General features: G+C 44.7%; 1 protein-coding gene across 1 annotated transcript in view; it reads right to left on the bottom strand.

The window, feature by feature from the left end:
• Positions 1–22,056, bottom strand: part of carm1l (coactivator-associated arginine methyltransferase 1, like) — a 124,935-nt gene that overhangs the window by 29,124 nt on the left and 73,755 nt on the right. The window contains exons 6-7 of the mRNA XM_078214302.1: positions 5,717–5,894; positions 3,268–3,358 (exon numbers count right to left, since the gene is read on the bottom strand). Coding sequence (XP_078070428.1) covers positions 3,268–3,358; positions 5,717–5,894 — 269 coding nt within the window. The remainder of the gene's footprint in view (positions 1–3,267; positions 3,359–5,716; positions 5,895–22,056) is intronic.

Genomic DNA, 22,056 nt, shown 5'->3' with positions numbered 1-22,056 from the left:
AGACAGTGAGAGTGTGAGCGAGAGACAGTGAGAGTGTGAGCGAGAGACAGTGAGAGTGTGAGCGAGAGACAGTGAGAGTGTGAGAGAGAGTGAGAGTGTGAGAGAGAGACAGTGAGAGTGTGAGAGAGAGAGACAGTGAGAGTGTGAGAGAGAGAGACAGTGAGAGTGTGAGAGAGAGAGACAGTGAGAGTGCGAGAGAGAGACAGTGAGAGTGCGAGAGAGAGACAGTGAGAGTGCGAGAGAGAGACAGTGAGAGTGCGAGAGAGAGACAGTGAGAGTGCGAGAGAGAGACAGTGAGAGTGCGAGAGAGAGACAGTGAGAGTGCGAGAGAGAGACAGTGAGAGTGCGAGAGAGAGACAGTGAGAGTGCGAGAGAGAGACAGTGAGAGTGCGAGAGAGAGACAGTGAGAGTGCGAGAGAGAGACAGTGAGAGTGCGAGAGAGAGACAGTGAGAGTGCGAGAGAGAGACAGTGAGAGTGCGAGAGAGAGACAGTGAGAGTGCGAGAGAGAGACAGTGAGAGTGCGAGAGAGAGACAGTGAGAGTGCGAGAGAGAGACAGAGTGTGAGAGAGAGACAGTGAGAGTGTGAGAGAGACAGTGAGAGTGTGAGAGAGAGAGACAGTGAGAGTGTGAGAGAGAGACAGTGAGTGTGAGAGAGAGACAGTGAGAGTGTGAGAGAGAGACAGTGAGAGTGTGAGAGAGAGACAGTGAGAGTGTGAGAGAGAGACAGTGAGAGTGTGAGAGAGAGACAGTGAGAGTGTGAGAGAGAGACAGTGAGAGTGTGAGAGAGACAGTGAAAGTGTGAGAGAGAGACAGTGAGAGTGTGAGAGAGAGACAGTGAGAGTGTGAGAGAGTGACAGTGAGAGTGTGAGAGAGAGACAGTGAGAGTGTGAGAGAGAGATAGAGAGAGTGTGAGAGAGATAGTGAGAGAGAGAGAGACAGAGAGAGTGTGAGAGAGAGACAGAGTGTTTGTGAGAGAGAGCGCCAGAGTGATTGTGTGAGAGAGCGCCAGAGTGATTGTGGGAGAGAGAGCCAGAATGATTGTGAGAGAGAGAGCCAGAGTGAGTGTGAGAGAGGGCCAGAGTGAGTGTGAGAGAGGGCCAGAGTGAGTGTGAGAGGGGGCCAGAGTGAGTGTGAGAGGGGGCCAGAGTGAGTGTGAGAGGGGGCCAGAGTGAGTGTGAGAGGGGGCCAGAGTGAGTGCGCGAGAGGGCCAGAGTGAGTGCGCGAGAGGGCCAGAGTGAGTGCGCGAGAGGGCCAGAGTGAGTGCGCGAGAGGGCCAGAGTGAGTGCGCGAGAGGGCCAGAGTGAGTGCGCGAGAGGGCCAGAGTGAGTGCGCGAGAGGGCCAGAGTGAGTGTGAGAGAGGGCCAGAGTGAGTGAGAGGGAGGGCCAGAGTGAGTGAGAGGGAGGGCCAGAGTGAGTGAGAGTGAGAGGGTGAGTGCAAGGGCGAGGGAGGATGAGAGTGAGAGTGAGAGAGTGAGTGTGTGAATGAGAGGACGTGTGAGAGGACGTATGAGGGTGAGTGTGTGAGGGTGAGGATGAGGGTGAGGGTGAGCGTGACGGTGAGGGTGAGTGAGTGTATGTGAGAGAGAGAGAGAGTGTGAGTGAGTCAGTCGGTGAGTGGATGCGTGCCTGCGTGCACATCCGGGGTACATGTGGCAATTGTTCTGATGTTGTTATGAATGCCTCCCAAATCTGTTCCCACCTTTCCTGTAACTCTGTTCGAATCCCTCCAATCAGGAGGGATTCAAAGTACTGAAACAAACCTTATCAAAACCACAAGTGACATGCTATTGGGCAGCACGATAGTTAGCGGCGGGAGGGGGCCTGGGTAAGAGAGTCTGTCAGAGAGTTGGTGTAGACTCGATGGGCTCTTCTGCACTCTTGGGATTCTATGATTCTACCTTTCGTAAACTTGTCATCCAAAGCTCTGATGCCCAGCTCTTAATTCACACCCAGTCCTGGTCCCCTATTGGCTTCTGAACAAGCAATGTTTTGTCAGAGTTCTCCGTGGCCTCACCCCTCCCCGTCACCGTATTCTCCCCCAGTCCCACAATCTCCGACAAATCCATGTTCCTCTAATTCTGAGCCATTTGCGCATCCCCAATTTTAATCGCTCCTTAATTGATGGTCGTGCCTTCAGATGCCTCAGCTCCAAGCTCTGGAATTACCTCCCAACGCAGTTCCACCTCTCTTTCTTCCTTTAGAACACTTCTTACAATCTACTGCTTTGACCAAGCTTTTGGTCATCTCGCCCAATATCTCCTTAAATGGCTCGATTTCATATTTTGTTTTAGAATGCTCCTGCGAAGCGCCTTGGGGCATTTTACAATGTTAAAAGCACAATATAAATACAAGTTGAAGTAAGTGGTTTTGGCATCCTAAGGAAATGCCACACAGGCAAGGCGAGACTTGTGAGGTAGAAGTTCCTGAATGAAAACAAATGACGTGGAAAACTCTGCCAAATATGGCAGCAGAAAGCAAGTCAAATGCAAACATTTCAAGATGGGGATTTTGAACTTGTCTAAAATGAGGTAAACAAATATTGCATTTCTTAAATACAGATTCCAAAAAATAAATACAGCGGACCTGCTCTGTGTTGTTGGAAAAACTGTGCCTAGAATGAATCACCACTACGACAGGACTCCATTAGAACAGGCAACTGAACATAACACACCCACAAAAGCTAAGCTTTCACACATCCGCTCATAGGAATGTTAAGTCCATTGGATTTCTGCATTTATTAACTACATCCGACCTTGCAAGATCCAAGACATAATGCATTCAAGTGGGGCAGACTCAAAAAAAACATTTTTCATTTCTCTCTGGTGATCAGGTGGGGCAGCACGGTGGCACAGTGGTTAGCACTGCTGCCTCATAGCGCCAGGGACCCAGATTCGATTCCAGCCTTGGGTGACTGTCTGTGTGGAGTTTGCACATTCTCCCCGTGTCTTCGTGGGTTTCCTCCGGGTGCTCCGGTATCCACCCACAGTCCAAAGATGTGCGGGTTTGGTTGATTGGCCATGCTAAATTGCCCCTTGGTGTCAGGGGGATTAGTAGGGTAAAAATGTGGGGTAACGGGGATAGGGCCTGAGTGGGATTGTTGTCAGTGCAGACTCGATGGGCCGAATGGCCTCCTTCTGCACTGTAGGGATTCTATGATCTAAGCATTTAGTAATAATCTGTGCCCATTTCCTTGGAAAACATGTTGTCCTCAAATAGTTTACAGATGGTGATATCAAACATTGCCAGAGTCTCTCGTGAGGACATACCAGAAATTTGCCCTCGTGTAGTGTTCCATGTAAAGCTGCTCATCAGAAAACGGAGCTAGATGAACATCACCAAAAGTAGGAAACATCATCCCTAAGAAAACATACACAGCAGGGGGGTAAACATACTAGCTTGAACAGGGCTGTAATAGTGAATATAAATATAAATAGTGCCTTATTTTATGGGATAGCTGCTGCCATCACTATTTTCAGTATAGCCTAAACATATAAAATAGCAGTCAGGGTGTCTGACTCTGGTGCTTCCTCTGGCATTGGTAGGGTGCTTGGCATTTCCCTACAGTCACTAAAAGAGAATCGCATGGGAAATAGCACTTGCAAACCTATGTCTCATTACTGAGTTCCAATGCAGTGTGCCACAGCATGATCAGATGCTTGAAATAAATATACTTTACCTTCTGTGTATTCAAGGATTTTGTGTTCTGTAAGGAGGCACATACGACAACCATTATCTTCCTGGGCAATTAGGTCTGGTGTTGCAGTTGGTTAGAGCATTGTGTTTTGCCTCAGGATCCTGAATTTTAATGCAGCCTCATTGAAAATCTACCCCTGCTACCAACAGTGAGGGGGCCAAACTAAACCCTTTGAATTGGTGACTTCACCAGTTCTTAAAGCTAGTGAGTTCAGACTACCTAAAGCAATCCACGATCAGGGAATTCGATCCATTGCCCCAAATTCCCCAACAATTTGGCTGTTGGGAAAAAGGAACTTTTGCAATGGGCCTCGTCCTTTTTAACCCAGTAAAAACACACGGGGTGGAATTTTTTGGCCTGGACAGCAGTGGGAAAGTGTGAGTGGTTAATCTGGCGGGAGACAAAAAACCTGTTGGTGAAGAGAGTGTTCGGGGAAAGGAGTGAGGGGGGGGAGGGGGAGCAGGGGGCCGGTCTGGGTGGAAAAAAGTGTCTGGGCAGAGGTCGGCGGGGGGGGGGGGGGGGTTGGTCAGTGATGTTGGCTTTGGGATCCTGCAGGGTGAGCTCAGGGTACTGGTGATAGAAAGGAACAGTCACAGTCAGAGTGGGGAGTGGAATGCAGTAGGGTGACTGGTCCAAGGTGGAAATTTGGTAGGCGAAGGTCTCATGGGAGTGGGTGGTGGTGGTCATAGAGGTGAACTAGACAGGTGGCTTGTGTAATGGGAGGGGCAATGTCAGGGTCAGCATGAAGATGGTCATGGGTGCCAGCTCCGAGGGATGGGAAAGCATGAGGAGAGACAATTGGATGTCAATCATGCTCAGCAGTGTTCTCTCCGTAGTGAAGGTGAGCAGTTTTATTCCTGAATCACGGGTCTCATCGAGATCTCTGCAAGGATGCAGAGCTGCCATTCATTCTCTGTCATTTGCTGCAGCCAGAGGCAGTGATTAAGGGAGGGAGGGAACTGGTTGGCTGCAAAGGGTACGGCTGGTGGAGAGCAGCCAGCTCCCAACTCCAAACCTCTGTCCTCCCGGGTAAATGGTCATGACTGATAAGGGCTCATGTGATTAGTCTCCCCATGCTACCAAGGCAATAGTCTCTCTATAGAGTCGCACGGTCGTAGAGGCAAGGTCACATATATCAGAGGGAGGCTTCTTGCACATGGCTCTCAAGATCCTGCTCAAAGAGCAATGGCTACATGCACTGCCATGTATGGACGGGAGTAACATCCAGGTGAAGGATCCTGGAGGACCAGAGGTGGAAGGGGTGGGATGGGGATGCCATGTCAAGATGAAGACCAGGTGAAGGGCTTAGCACTGGCAGCATGTCTTTCAGACTGTGGAAGGAAACCGGAGGAAACCCACGCTGAAAATCGAACCCGGGTCCCTGGCTCTGTGACGCAGCAGTACTAACCACTGTGCTACTGTGCCGCCCAGTATGAGCTGCGGCCAACAAGAACCCGGTCAGTAATGTGGAGCTCTTGGCCTGTATTGAGTGAATGGCTGTCTGGGAGCCATTTAAACATGGCGCCAGGACCTTCAATCTCATGAACTAACAGTGGGACAGGCGACATCCTGCCCATCCCACCACAGGATTCACTGTGCTCTTTGCGGATGGATAATTTATGAGCTGAACAGTGAATGATTGCATATGTCCAGTTGTTCCTCCACCCAGCGAGAATCAGACTAGCTTTCCCACCCACCACCAGACTTCGGTTCCAGAATGGAAGATTCCACTCTCTGTTGCAGCAGAACAGAGGAAGCTTCACTTCGCATCCACCCTGATTTCAGAGCCCTTGTTACTCAAACTGAGTAACAGAAATAGTAAAGTATTCCGTTCCAACTTAAACCCTCCCTTGCTACAAAAAGCCCCTCACAAAACTTCACTCCCCTTCAAAACATTGCTACATTCTTTAATTATTCACCTCCCATTAGTGTCAGTCTAGTAACTGACCTCCTATCTCACCCTTAGACAACTTATAAACATTCCAACTACAACTTAGATGTTTCTGTGTGCGTTGACCTACCATCAGGTTTCAGCCATTTTTTTGCATGGAGGTAGCTTTCAAGCATTCTCTCATTAAATAACAAATATCCCATAGGTTCTGAAATGATGATGTCCACTTTCTCAGGAATGGTGATTTCCTCGATTTTTCCTTCCAGGATCTTCACACGTTCTGAAAGATTGTTACTTTTCACTAGGATCTGAAGATACAAAACAGAAAGCAACATCTCAGCACAGCTCAGTATCGCAAGTTGGTCTGACTCGCTGCAGGCAAACCAACATTGTACTTAAAAACAGAAGAATGAGAAAAGACAATTTACCACATCCATCTCACGCTTTCTTAATTCTATGCACAGAAATGACTTAGCTATGTATGTATTCCTTGGCACCACGTCTTAGTCCTTTCATTTACCATTGGATTGGGAACTTGTCTGTCACTTCATTCAGTGCTAACTAAGTTCACATTCAGAATACTATAGTTCGCTTCACTGGGGAACTTTATGAAGCTCCATCCCCCGTGGTGAAGCCTCACTGATGGTGGAAACAGGTCAGACAATTTAAGCTACAATGCTGCAGTGCCCCTCCATCACCATATTTATTGCTACCGAGGTCTAGTGCCAAATCAACTACTCCCTGTTAATCATTACATCATCTCTGACTAAGTATGTAGGCTCATGGTTAGAATTCATACTTCTAACAAGGATATATCCTGACGATGTGCCTGCAGCCTGTTATGACGTGGAGGTGATGTGTCCCTCTGTGCAATTTTGGAACCACCCAAAGGGATATACCTCACCCCGTAATCTCATACGAATGTGTGTGAGGTTGTAGGAAGCTACTGGTTTTGGTAAATTAAAGCAGGATCTGCCATGCTCTATCATGACCAATTAACAGGTCATTATTTTTAAAACTGGTGACAACCTTATTAAACAATTAACAAACTAAATAAAATCCCAATAGAATGCTGTCCAAATATTACAAGACTCATTCAAGAATAATTAAATAAATCCTTATAGAATGCAGTCACTCTCAAGGATTATACCAGGAGTCTTTTGGAAGTATGAACATTCTTCGGTGATGCTCTCGTCTGGAATACTTTCTGAGCTGGTATCTCCTTCAATTTAGATGGTGATTTTTGAAGATATACATATTACTGCAGGATTCTATACAAGAACCTCGCCTCTCCCTCCTTCTGACTAAAGATTAACAATTATCCCTTCTTGTCTGGGTTTGGATACCTGGAATTATCTCTCATTATTCCTGTTATCTGAGGCTTGAGGCTGTCAACAAACCTCACATTTGAATTCCATTGGTCCTGTGTCTCTGCGTGCTTGCTTTAAACTCATTGGTTCAATTCAAAAGCCTGTTTTGCTATGTTGGAACCCTGACTGCTGCTTTGAACACAAATGTTACAAACCTGCTGCTGCAGTTTAAAATCCACAGAAAGTTACATGCTTTTTAAAGAGACCATGCTATATGATTTCTTCTTTTGGTTTCAGCATTTCTTTTCAATATTTATATTTGTCAAACACCACATTTTTAACCTTATATATGCAACTTCATAACAAGCCTCATGGTCAGGCATGCAGGACCCTCCCAGTGGCAGGGGCTGCCCTGCTTGAAGGGTAAAGACTTGATAAAGACTTGATGTAAGTATTCGCATTCCAACCATTATTCATGTAAATTGAGTCTGTGTCTTTATATGCCCTGTTTGTGAACAGAATTCCCACTCACCTGAAGAAGGGGCTTGGAGCTCCGAAAGCTTGTGTGGCTTTTGCTACCAAATAAACCTGTTGGACTTTAACCTGGTGTTGTTAAACTTCTTACTCTGCTTGAAGACAGCAGCAACCCTGCCACCCCCATGATTGTGACCACCCCACCCCCCTCCTCCCCCATAAACTCACCAAGGCCGACTTCCCTGGCCCCTGTAAACCCATCCCACTCAACTCTCCTCTGCGCCTCAAGCACAGTTTCTGATCTGGGGCAGATTAGGCAGTGGTCACCGTGCCTGGTGGCACGGCTGGGGCTAAAGAGCAGGCAAGCCCCCCAGTATGCTAAAGACATGATTTTAGGCAACTAATTATGTGAGCTACATCAAATAGAGATGTGACTTCCAGAGCCGGCTGAGGTGGGCTCGCCACCAACCTTCCAGCCAGTAGGTGGGGCAACCACCTCCATATTCAACCCAGCAAAGAGCATCAGACTTTGCCAGTGGTGGGAATAACGAGTAAATTTCTAACTGCTAACAAAGACATGTTCCGTTTTCCAATTTGCTCAAAGAACAGCGACAAATTTAAAAAAAACAAAAGACTGCATTTCAATGTTACATTTGAAGATATGTCAAGAGGTCAAGCAATCAAACAATACACATTCTAATGTGACAAAACAGCTCCTGTCAAAAGGATCTTCCAGAAGGCATCTGAAAAAAAGCTTTATCTGACACTTCAAACAAATACAGTGACACTATTAATTCCTTTTATTGCTTGACAATTATTCAACATCCCCCACATAGACCTAATCAGAATGATTCATCCCAGGAGGAGGGTATTGTTTGGGAGGCCAGCATTTATTGCCCACCAATGATTTTCCTTGAGAAGGCAATGGTGAGCCACTTTCTTGATCTACTGCAGTCCATGTGGTGCACTGAGCAATGGCTCAGGAGAGTGTCAGCAAGGAGGAGGAAGTGAGCAAGAGAAGCAATGGGCGGGAGAGTCAGGGAGGGAAATGGCGAATGGGAGAGTCAGGGAGGGAAGCGGCGAATGAGAGTCAGGGAGGGAAGCGGTGAATGAGAGAGTCAGGGAGGGAAGCGGTGAATGAGAGAGTCAGGGAGGGAAGCGGCGAATGGGAGAGTCAGGGAGGGAAGCGGTGAATGAGAGAGTCAGGGAGGGAAGCGGCAAATGGGAGAGTCAGGGAGGGAAGCGGCGAATGGGAGAGTCAGGGAGGGAAGCGGCGAATGGGAGAGTCAGGGAGGGAAGCGGTGAATGAGAGAGTCAGGGAGGGAAGCGGCGAATGAGAGAGTCAGGGAGGGAAGCGGTGAATGAGAGAGTCAGGGAGGGAAGCGGCGAATGAGAGAGTCAGGGAGGGAAGCGGTGAATGAGAGAGTCAGGGAGGGAAGCGGCGAATGAGTCAGGGAGGGAAGCGGCGAATGGGAGAGTCAGGGAGGGAAGCGGCGAATGGGAGAGTCAGGGAGGGAAGCGGTGAATGAGAGAGTCAGGGAGGGAAGCGGCGAATGGGAGAGTCAGGGAGGGGAGCGGCGAATGGGAGAGTCAGGGAGGGAAGCGGCGAATGAGAGAGTCAGGGAGGGAAGCGGTGAATGAGAGAGTCAGGGAGGAAAGCGGCGAATGGGAGAGTCAGGGAGGGAAGCGGCGAATGGGAGAGTCAGGGAGGGAAGCGGTGAATGGGAGAGTCAGGGAAGGAAGCGGCGAAGGGAGAGTCAGGGAGGGAAGCGGTGATTGGGAGAGTCAAGGCACTGTCAGCTCGTGGGAGAGTAGAGGGTAGAGAGAGAGAGAGAGTTAGCAAGCGAGTGACAGTCTTGGGGAGCGGAAGAGGCTCCTCCAAATTGGCGCTGATCAGGTCATGCAAGGTCCATTGGCCCCAGTGCAAATAATGCTAAAATGGAAGACTCTACACTAAGCGCACATATCGGCCCTGTTACAGATGTGCCACTAAAGTAAAACAATGCTAAATGAAGAAACCTAAAACAGGGACTTACTGTACCGAGTGGTGCTACCAAACCATTCTTAGTGATCAGCACTGAAGTTTCCCCACCCAGAGTCCATTCTATTCCCTTGCTATCCTCAGTGTTTTAGTCCAAATGGTGTTCAACATGGAGGAGTAAAGATTCATCAGCTGAGGGGGTTGGTATGTGGTAATCTGCAGGATGTTTCCTTGCCCATGTTTGACCTGATGCCATGAATCTTCATGGATCCAGAGTCTCGGTTGAGGACTCGCAGGACCACTCTCTCCCGGCTATATACCACTGTGCCATCACCTCTGGTGCATTTGCCCATATGGTGGGACAGTGCATGTACTGGGATTGCAATAGGGAATTCGGGTCATTGGCTGAAACGTTTGAATCTGTGAGTATGGCGATGTGAGTCTGTTGCTTGACTAGTCTGTGAGGCTGTTATCCCAATTTTGCCCAAACTTTCTTTTGGTGTTGGTGAAGAGGACTTTGCAGGCCATTGTTGTGTCCTGTGCCTAGACTTTTTCATAATGATTTGACACATTTGTTAGGCCATTTTGGAGGACAGTTAAGAGTTGACCACATTGCTGAGCACCTGGCATCACATACAGGCCAGACTGGGTAAGGACAGCAAATTTCCTTCACCAAAGGATATTACTGAATAGGTGGGTTATTACAACAATCTGTCAATTCATGGTTATCATAAGTTATACAAGCTTTATTTCATATTTATTTAACTAATTCAGTTTAAATTCCCCAGAGGCTACAGCAGGATTGAACTTGTGTCTCCAGGTCATTAGTGAAGGCCTGTGGATTACTAGTTCAGCAACATAATCACTTGGCCACCATACATGCTAATAATAAGAATTGCTGCCATTAATCGCTTTGCTACTGAACATTTTGCTCATACTTTCAGAGCAATTTAGTCAAACAAAATTGAGAAATTTGGATGAAGAGATCAGGTTCAAACAAGGTTGAAGAAAATAAAAAGATGAGTTAATTCAGCAAGCAGTTACTAGATAAGTTAAGTTTATTTATTAGTCACAAGTAGGTTAATATTAAGACTGCAATGAAGTTACTGTAAAAATCACCTAGTTGCCACACTGCAGCGCCTGTTCGGGTATACTGAGGGAGAACTTAGCATGGCCAATACACCTAACCAGCACGTCTTTCGGATTATTGGGGGGAGGGGTGGACGGGGGGGACCGGAGTACCCAGAGGAAGCCCATGCAGACACGGGGAGAACGTGCAGACTCTGCACAGACAGTGACCCAAGCCGGGAATTGAACCTGGGTCCCTGGTGCTGTGAGACCATTGTCCGCAGCGAACTACCCAGCCTTCAGGAGAACAGTGACCATGACACCACACAACCCTGCCACAGCAACCTCTGCAAGACGTGCCGGATCATCGACACGGATGCCATCATCTCACGTGAGAACACCATCCACCAGGTACACGGTACATACTCTTGCAACTCGGCCAATGTTGTCTACCTGATACGCTGCAAGAAAGGATGTCCCGAGGCATGGTACATTGGGGAAACTATGCAGACGCTGCGACAACGGATGAATGAACACCGCTCGACAATCACCAGGCAAGACCGTTCTCTTCCTGTTGGGGAGCACTTCAGCGGTCACGGGCATTCGGCCTCTGATATTCGGGTAAGCGTTCTCCAAGGCGGCCTTCGCGACACACGACGGCGCAGAGTCGCTGAGCAGAAACTGATAGCCAAGTTCCGCACACACGAGGACGGCCTCAACCGGGATATTGGGTTCATGTCCCACTATTTGTAACCCCCACAGAGTTTCACTGGCTGTCTTGTCTGGAGACAATACATATCTTTTTAGCCTGTCTTGATGCTCTCTCCACTCATGTTGTTTTGTTTCTTAAAGACTTGATTAGTTGTAAGTATTCGCATTCCAACCATTATTCATGTAAATTGAGTTTGTGTCTTTATATGCTCTGTTTGTGAACAGAATTCCCACTCACCTGAAGAAGGGGCTTGCAGCTCCGAAAGCTTGTGTGGCTTTTGCTACCAAATAAACCTGTTGGACTTTAATCTGGTGTTGTTAAACTTCTTGCTGTGAGGCAGCAGTGCTAACCGCTGTGCCACTGCAATGTGAAACTTGATTTAATTTTATAAGCTTGCAAGAGAATGAAAAGACTGAGTGATGTGAGAAGATCCAGTATTAAGGTCCTCGAAAGGAGTGAGTTGGAAGTGCAAAACTGGTGGAGTGAGGGAGGAAAGTTGGAAACTAATCTAGGTTGGGATAGGTGGACTTTTAAGAAACCCAACGTGAAAGTTCAGAGGAGCTCTGATGAGAGCAGCATCAATAAAATATAAAGGCAAGAAAAGTGTGGTAAAATTAATCACAGAAAATGCTGGGAATACTCAGCAAGTCAGGTAGTATCTGGGGAGAGAGAAAGTTAATGGAGTAGAATGGTGGGGTGTCTTCCAATGCACATGGAGGCAGGTTTGCCACAGCCTGACAATATTTAAGTTTTGGATGTACTTGAGATCTTTGGAAAAAATAAAGATTGCCGTTTTGAAAGAAAATGCTTGGTTTGAAGGAGGGAACAGATTTACCAATAGAAGTGATAATTTTCATGCAAGGTCAAAGAAAATAATGAGGCCAAAGAATGTCACCAGATAAAGCAGTTACTGACCCCATGTGCAAAGTCTTGTTTTTCAAAAGTTGGGAAAGAATGAATTTTCGTGGCCCTGTTTAAGGGCATGGATTTAATCACTGTACTGAAAGATGCCTAAGATTATGTTCACGTAGGTGTGTGATCTTATTATGATCTTGGCAGAGATCAGCAACTTAATTTTTAAAAATAGATATTCTAATGGCACTGTGGTTAGCACTGCTGCCTCACAGCGCCAGGGACCCAGGTTTTATTCCCAGCTTGGGTCACTGTCTGTGCGGAGTCTGCACCTTCTCCCAACGTCTGCATGGGTTTCCTCCGGCTGCTCTCATTTTCTCCCACACTCTAAAGATGTGCTGGTTAGGTGCATTGGCCATGCTAAATTCTCTCTGTGTACCCGAACAGGTGTCGGAGTGTGGCACTACAGTAAGCCTACTTGTGACTAATAAATAAACTTTATGTTACTTTTCAGTTATTTAGTGAAGGAATTAAGTCATGTGATTCCACAGTTTAAAACAGAAGAATTTTGCAATACAAGAGTCAACAAAACAAACACTAAATACAATCTATCCTATGCTCAAACATCTCAAATGAATGTATGTTAAACATGAATTAACAGGCAAATTGTGGTCAAATATAAGGAATAAATTGCACATTAAATAACAGATACAAATAAGACAGTATTGACTTTACAGTCCACTCAGATTTTGGTGATTCCACTCAGTCACAAAGTTTGTCAAACCCTGTCTTCCTCACAAAGAATTTCAGTTCCTTTTCTTCCAGCAGCTAGTCTGACCCCCAGCTGACAGCAACACTCAACCAACCAGTTTTCACCACACGTGGCACACATCTGCAGAGTCTGTTCAACCCTTTCTGACTGGGGTAGCCAGAATCAATGTTATCTTCCAGTAACAGAGACAGCTGCAGCAACTTACTCTCAGCTTTTGGATCTGCACTTTATTTTCTTCAGCTTGCCTGTTCTACACCAGTGGGCTCATCACCTGCTGTGTGTTCAGCTTGACTGATCTGTATCCTTATACATCATTTAACCAGGGTCAGTTTGCCAGAGATTTTGGTTTCCAAGCCTCAAGTTTTGTTTCTGTTACTTTAGAAACCGGGAGTGTCAATTTCCTTTCTATGTTTACCTGCTCTGTTTCGCTTTACAGTTCAGTTTCTGTTCTGGTCAGGACTTGCCTCAAAAAAATGCAAATTAAACTAAAAAGCACAGACCCCCTCAATATCCCTGGAGAATTGGATTCATTACCAAAAGAATGCATAGGTTTAAGCTTATGAGTGAAAATAGTTATAAATGAATATGAATCTGTTTGGAAACCAGTGGTGTCTTTCTGGGATTGTGTTGGGACCGTTATATTGTTAAAGATCTAGATGCATTTTACTTTACAGAACTCTAAAGGCAGATGAGCAATCTAGTGAAGCAGTAGCTAGAGTACAGTTTTGGGGTGCATCCATTGAGTAGAAGGAGGACTATTTTGTCCTTGAGCAACATCTTGGTCAAGTTACATTTGGAATACTGTGTTCAGCTTTGGTCTCCCCACGTGGTGGGTGATTTTTACACTTTCAGAAGGGTACAAAGAAGGACCACGAGACTAATTTCTGTATAAAGCATCAAAGTTACTAAAATAAGCTAATACAGCTTGGACTCTGCACTTGTCTAGACTCACGGGGTGACCTGATCAAGAGTTACAAGATGTTCAAGTCAAATGTTTATTCCGTTCAAGTCGGTTAGAAAGGACCTGGGATCACAATTTTACATTGTATAAGGTCAAATCTAGGTTAGGTATCATCAAATGGTGGTCCTTTTCACAGAGAGCACGCTGCCAGCTCATTCATTGCATGAAGAATTCCTTCAACCAAGGGCTGAAGCTGATTAAAATAGTGAACACTTTTTACGAAATAAAATAGGCATTACATAACATTACTCAGAACCAAAGTGGTCTCCTGGACAATCACCTGGGAACAGGTGGAAAGGAAATTTCCAGATTTCAATATCTGCCGGAAACAGTAGAGCATTATCAATCCTTCTGCAGCTTGTACAGATCCAAGAATCATCTTCAAATTTGAAGGTCCCACTAACTTTTCATCACCCTTGAATGTGTTAATAAAATTAATTTATACTTTACTTTAACGTTGAGGCTTTATGTTTTTGCCATCAAGTAATCAAAGGTATTTTCTACAACTGAGCATATTATAATGCTGACATTACAATGTTAGTTCACCTGGTTAGTGTCCTAATTTACTCCCAATATAAATATTCTCCAATAGGGTTAACAACTGGGTGAGGAGCATACATACAATGGTCCAAACTTTGGAAATAGATGTCGTTAAAACAACAAGCAGCCACTGTTAACTAAGCAATCTCCCCCTTTCACCAACGATAGATGAGTAAAAAGAGTAGCTTTTTAATTGTTAACTTTGTTAAGTCTCAATAATACATGAAGTGGGAAATTATGACAAAAATCCTATTAAGAATAATGCCAGGACCAAACATAGCTAGCTAGCTATAGGAGACAGACCTATTCTCTTGAAAAACATTAGCACACAGAATTAAGTACAAATACTGTTCCGGGAACAAATGTACCCAATGCTTTATTTTCATTTCTAAGTGAACCATCAGATCAGCCAATACAGACAGCTACTGACTTCACAAAAAGAACAGCAGTGACCAGACAAAGTGTACAAAAAGTATTGTGTATTAGTCATAGATAAAGTGCTCGAGTTCAAAGTGATTGGCAGTACAGTGTTTATTTCTTAGTCTGACTGACCGTCCGTGCACTGAATGCAAGGGTGGGTGAAATAGGTCTTTGTCAGTAGTGCAAAACGAGGGATTGTGATCAGCAGCTCATTTTACACTCACTGTTGATTTAAATGGGGAAAGAAAAGATGGGATGTAAAAGGAGCTGCTGGTTTGCCATTGCCTGGCTTGTACTACTGCCAAAGATTAACTTGAACCGAGGAGTCAAGACTAAAGACACCTTTTAGTTAGAAGCAGGAAAAGCTGAGGGGAGGAGGCTAAGGGAAGAAGGGAAAAGGCAGCATGGGGGAAGGAGGGTGGAAGTAGGGGAAGGAGAAGAGAGGGAGTAGAGAAAAGGGACAAAAAAAAAGGCAGGAAACCTGGGTAAAAGGAAGGCAAAGTGTGGTCGAAAAGAGATGAAAAGGTAGGGGAGTTGGTGAAGGGGAGAGCTTGGAGGAAGAGTGGAAGGTGAGGGGAAAGTAAAGAAGCAAATAAGTAACAGGCTGAAAGAGGTGTGGAGAAGCAGATGGGAAAAGTTTTGTGAAATCTATCATAAAAGAAAACAACTTTTACCTTCTAGCATTGGTGTGAGTATTTCCCCTATATATAAGCAATTGTACTTCTAAATATTATTTTTAACATTGAAGCTTGGATTTAAATGGGTGGAGGGTGCTGAGTGAGACTGTGGCCCCAAATGCAGACAGAAAGCTTTCAGCACAGAAAGTGGAATGTACTTTCTGGCAGAACTGCCAAAGACTGTAAATGTAGGATGCTTGAGTGCTGGAGATAGTGCCAATGGGACCAAAGACAAGATGTGGAGATGCCGGCGTTGGACTGGGGTAAGCACAGTAAGAAGTCTCACAACACCAGGTTAAAGTCCAACAGGTTTATTTGGTAGCAAATACCATAATAGACTTTAACCTGGTGTTGTGAGACTTCATACTGTACCAAAGACAAGGACAGAGGAGGCTGCAGTCAGAGACAAAGACCTCCACTCGCATGAGCAAGAAGGAAGATGATGGGAGACTGACATTTAATGGGGTTGATACTGAGGATAGTCAGACAGATGCAGCAAGTGGGAAATCTGACCAGGGAACAAAAATGGAATAGTGAGACACCACGATTAGACAATCCTTACTCATCAACAACCTGGTAATTTCCTGGGAGAGGCAAAAATACAGCTTAAAACCCAAGCCAAATGAGGAAAAGAAAAATCTGCAAAGTGTCTCCTACTCTTTTAGGCAGTCAGGAATCAGTCCACGAGAACACAATTACCATGCTTATATTAACACCTACCTTTTATCAGGCATGATCTCCCACCCCAGACAAGAGTTGGCTCAACTCTTTTGACAGTATGAGAGAGTCAGCACTCACAGCATAAATTACAACTTGCTCTGGGAAGAGAAGACCATCTAACATGGAATCTAGCCCTAGCCTTGCATAATTTATATACATCATTATTAATCCTCCCCAATCAAAATCATCTATCAAGAGGAACACAATCCAAGTCCTTTAACTGTTTTATATTCCTCATTTAAATCACCCCCGAGTGATTTTTGCTTTTTCTCTTTGTTCATCAAAACCTAAAGATCCAGTGCAGATCCTCATCAATAGCCCAACAATGAACAGTCACAGTTTTTTAACACTCAGTATGTAATGGTTACTTATGACAGAAAAGTAAGAAGTCTCACAATATCAGGTTAAAGTCCAACAGGTTTATTTGGAATCACGAGTTTTCAGAAAGCTGTTCCTTCATCAGGTGAGTGGAGATTAGTTCACAAACATGGCGCATATTATATATATTAAAAAAACAGTGCAGGAGGCCGCCATTTGGTCCATCGAGTCTGCACCGACTATGCTCCAAAAGCTCACGATTCCAAATAAGCCTGTTGGACTTTAAGGGTGTTTTGAGACTTTTTATTGTGCCCACCCCAGTCCAACGCCGGCATCTCCACCTCATGACAGAACAGGTTCGAGGGAATAACTGGCTTCCACCTGTTGCGTTTGGATATGTTTTGATGCATAATCACCATCTCAACATACTGTAGCAAGTTTAAAAAAGGTTTTCTCCTTTCAATGATAATTAACTTTAAATTTCAGAAATTCAGCAATATGATAAGTGCCCGCTGGCCTTTTTTTGGTCATGTAAATATTTTTCTATCATTTCTAATTTATCTTCTATTGTAATTAAGTTGTAAACAGCTTCTGCCTCACCTCCTCATGAAGGAATGATGTTTTACTTACTGTCTTGGTTTAACTTGTGATCATCTTTGCTTTTCTTTTTCTTGTTCATCAAAACTTTTCAATTAAATACCCAGAGCTGGCCTTCTGGGGCTTGTGGGGTGGGGTGGCACGGTGGCACAGTGGCTAGCACTGCTGCCTCACAGCACCATGGACCAGGGTTCGATTCCCGGCTTGGGTCACTGTCTGTGCGGAGTCTGCACGTTCTCTCCGTGTCTGCATGGGTTTCCTCCGGGTGCTCTGGTTTGCTCCCATAGTTTGAAAGACGTGCTGGTTAGGTGCATTGACCCAAACAGGTGGCGGACTGTGGCGACTAGTAACAGTAACTTCATTGCAGTGTTAATGTAAGCCTTACTTGTGACTAATAAATAAACTTTTACCTTTAACTTTCATCCTCAACAGTGGAAGCTAATTAGTTTATTCTTGTTTAATCAATGGAATTCTGGTTGTTTAAGACTGGCGTTATCGAGGCTTTTATTAACTCAAAGCTAATTTGGGAGAAATTGAATCCATGGCAGACATCCCTTGTGTTCAGTATCTCTTTGATTTCCTGCATAACTCACAGGTTAAGAGAGAAGCAACTAATCACCTTTGCTAAAACGGCTCTTGCTCCAAGTAGCTTGAGCATTAGTAAGTGCACACATGGGTCCTGGGCTTCAACAGCACCAAATTGAATTTACTCTGCCCGTTTTCCCTGGGAAAAGCACATCTCCTGTGTTTCTCGCTCTAACAGCTGAAATCATAGAATCCCTGCAGTGCAGAAGGAGGCCATTCAGTCCATCAAGTCTGCACCAACAGAATCCCATTCAGGCCCTATTCCCATAACCCCTCATATTTACCCTGCTAATCCCCTTGACACTCGGGTTAATTTAACATGATCAATCAACCTAACCCGCACAATCTTTGGACTATGGGAAGAAACCAGAGCATCCGGAGAAAACCCATGCAGACACAGGGAGAATATGCAAACTCCACACAGACGGTGACCCGAGGCCAGAATTGAACCCGGGTCCATGGCACTGTGAGGCAGCAGTGCTAACCACTGTGCCGCCCCTCTTGTCACCATACCCTTGTGTGTGGAGGAGAAGGGGCCAAATGCCATGACTTATCAGTTGATTGTCCTGCACACTCAAGCATCAGCAAGAAACACGAAGTAGTGCTGTCAGTCTGGGGTTTGATTGAGTAATTTTCTCCGACAGTATTCAGTATTGTATAGTAATGTGTGCACTATATTTGACAAGTTATTATTCCACAGGCATTAAGCTTTTGTTCATCCAAAGCACAATTAAATCTTTATCTGGCATTTGTATAGTTGTTGAAAATTAATAGCAATCTGATCAGAAGACGATTTAAAAAGCAATGCTTTCTGTACAAATGGCATTCCTTTTTCAAAAAAACCTTTTACGGGATGAGGGTGTTGCTGGCTGGCCCAGCATTTATTGCCCATCCCTAATTCCCCATGAACTGAGCAGCTTGCTAGACCATTTCAGAGGGCACTTCAAGAATCAACCACATTGCCGTGGCTCTGGAGTCACACTTAGGCCAGACCAGGTAACGGCGGGGGGGTGGGTAGACTTCCTTCCCTAAAGGACATTCGTGAACCAGATGGGTTTTTATGACAATCGACAATGGTCTCATTATTAGACTTTTAATCACAGACTTTTTTTTTGCATTGAATTTTTCTTAAATTCAAAATGTCACCATCTGCAATGGTGGAATTTGAATCTGGGTCTCTAGATTACCAGTCCAGTGGCAATACCGCTATGCCACCACCTCCCCTGTCTCTGTTTAAAGATCTTTCCAAGCTATGCTAGGATTGGAGACGGTTTCGGTTGTTTTACTTCTGCGCTCCAATGCAAAAACGTCTCTCCTGAGCATTGAAATCCACCCGCCTGCATGACTGCAACTATGTCCTGTTTATTCAAGTGCTTTGCACAATTTTGGATTTGCCCCTGTTCCGGGTTACTTAGCTCCTTCAATACTGGAATGAGTCATGCTACCGATTCACTCAAGCAGCACTTTCCTAGTTAAAACAAACTATGCAAATAAAAGGGATCAAAAAGCAAATACAGGCTGATAGTGTCTAGTGGGCGAATAAGAACTGATCTTGGCGAGACTGTTATCTGATGTGTTTTTGCTGAGACTTATCAAAGTCCAATAACAGCTAACTGAATGTTTTCTATAATCCAAGATGAGTTACTGCTGCATTTTCTGAAATCTGAAAACCTATGGAGCAAATTCCTTACGTTAAAAATCTTACAGAAAAAGACAGCACAGGTAAACCCTAATGCTGCACTGCTTTTTTACTCTAATTTGCTTAAAAAAAGTATTAATAGAAGGAACAAAAACAGAAAAGTGCTGGAAAGTCTCAGCATTTTGCGTTTATATTAACATGAGAATGTTGTCCTTTAATAACACAATTAAAACTCCATCTACAGGCAGCTTCTTTGTGAACTAGCTTGAATAAAGCATTATTCACTCACGCCTGCTTCTTTGTGCTTCGTGGAGTTGCCAACATCTGGTTTTGAAAAAAAGCCAGAGAATACCACTATTGTTCTCTGGGAAAAATAAACAAATGTGAGAAATCAGTGTGTATCTTGGAGTAAAAAGTGTCAACTTACATTATTTGTATTGGATCTACAGCCTGCAAAGTCAATGCTTTTTAGCTAGAATGAGCCCCTAGTTTGTATGTTTACTATGTAACCATTGTAAAAGTGCAGGCTGTGATCCAACATTGAATGTGATGCAGGAACCAAGAAGAGGAGAAAAAAGTGCCCAAGTGCCAAACAGCTTAGGTTTCAGAATCATAGAATCCCTACAGTGCAGAAGGAGGCCATTCGGCCCATCGAGTCTGCACTGACAAAAATCCCACCCAGGCCCTATCCCTATAAACACACATAATAACCCCGCTACTCCCCTTAACCTACGCATCCCAGGACACTAAGGGGCAATTTGGCATGGCCAATCAACCTAACCTGCACATCTTTGGACTGTGGGAGAAAACCGGAGCAGTCGGAGGAAACCCACGCAGGCACGGGGAGAATGTGCAAACTCCACACAGACAGTGATTCAAGCCGGGAATCGAACACAGGTCCCTGGAGCTGTGAAGCAGCAGTGCTAACCACTTTGCTGCCCTGCATAGTAAATGGTAAGGAACACTTGGCAGAGGACTGTGTTAGTGAGAAGCCTGTTGAAATTTGTACTGCGTAGAGGCTCAATTTCCCTTTATGTGGCATCATGAAAACACTGCAGGAATTATAATTAGAAACATTATTATGCATTATGCAGGAAACCATGGCAATAAACATACATTTCCTTTTATTTCAAGAACATAGTCTTAAACTTTCTAAAAATAGTAAGTAAAAGTAGCTGTGTTGGAATATATAATTAGGACTGCTGCGTTTATGTTGTTTTCTCTTGCGCAGCTTTTGTAACTATATTTTTTGCCTTGCAGCCATCTCTCCTATTTTCATCTAAGTTGCCTTTCTTTGCACTCTCTTGTCCCTTACATTTCCTTGCTTCTTTCCTTTCAGATGGGATGTGGTTGGCCACATGATCACGAATAGAATTTGTATGCATTATCGGTTGGATTTTATGTAGGGTTAAGTTTGAGAAAAATACGACCTGTTTAAGCATTAATAGTTGCATTTATATTGCATTCTGTTTTAGCAGCCCTTTCTCATGATCTACTTGATGTCATTCACTCATCGGCTTCAGTTGAATTTAATGTCTCCATCTGCATCCTTTCTCCTGCCATCCTCCAGTAACATATTATCTCTTCATTTGCCATTTTATAATCCTATCTTCATGAGACTACATTCTCTGTAGTTGCTCAATCAATCTGGTGCTGTAATCACACACATTTACGCTGCTAATCCCCCTGACACTAAGGCCAATTTAACATGGCCAATCAACCTAACCCTGCACATGGGTGCAACCTAACCCTGGACTGTGGGAGGAAACCGGAGCAGCTGGAGGAAAGCCACACAAACATGGGGAGAAAGTGCAAACTCCACACAGACAGTGACCTGAGGCTGGAATTGAACCTGGGTCCCTGGCGCTGTGAGGCAGCAGTGTTAACCACTGTGCCATCGTGCTGCCCCTAATAAAGTGGCTTTGAAAAATAGTAGTGAGGATATACAAAACCTTTCATAAGAGCTTTATTCAAAAATTTTGGCGCAGGAAGTAAGGCAACTTGGATACAAGAAGTATATGCCATACAATCATATACCACATTTCTAACATATTATTGGTTCATCTACTGATGCACATGGAGTCTAAACCAAGGGTTAGAATTTGGTTGTGTTCACTGCCAATGCCATGCATGCAGAGTTGTACTGCTTTACTCCATGGTGACATTGAGACTGTTGGAGTAGGTCACAGCCAAGAGCAGAGATGCTTATCAAGGAACTACCAAAACAATGATTAAAAAAGCATCACCTGCTCGGAGTCGATAGAGTATGAGGAGGGATGGAGCTGGGGATCATGATGGGGAGGGAGGCAGGACTTCTGATCCATCTGGATGGGGACGGCCGCAATTCTGGACTACAATCTCCATATCCCGCCTTGGGACCCTCAGGGCTTCTCTTTCACCTGGGCCCGTGTGAAACTCGACTGTCCACCTGCTACAGGGCGCAGAAATTGGGTGAACAGCTTCAGGATCCAAATGAGATCCCTCTGTCTTTTACAAGTGACGTTATTGGTTTTCTGCACATACGAGGACAAGAGGGCTTGCACAAATGGGTATCAGCAGTTATCTTGCATTGCAGAAGACGCAGTGTTACAATTTACCTGTTGAAGTCAATATATTTTGTCCTTATTTTTATATTTCCACTATAAACCTGGATTTAGGAATTTATAAAGGAAAAAGTTGACAGAAATTACATGTCGTTGAAGCAACATCAGAAATGGACACAAGATGTGTTTAACAGATTACTGGAAACAAGGCATCAAAGAACTTCCAAACATTTATTAACTATTTACAACTACGTACAGGGACAGATAAGCACAAGGCTCCTTCCAGAGGAATCTCTGAATT

Source organism: Mustelus asterias, chromosome 6, assembly GCF_964213995.1.
Source record: "Mustelus asterias chromosome 6, sMusAst1.hap1.1, whole genome shotgun sequence".
NCBI lineage: Eukaryota > Metazoa > Chordata > Chondrichthyes > Carcharhiniformes > Triakidae > Mustelus > Mustelus asterias.
The sequence above is the reverse complement of the archived record's forward strand: the minus strand, read 5'-3'. Positions and strand labels throughout refer to the sequence as shown.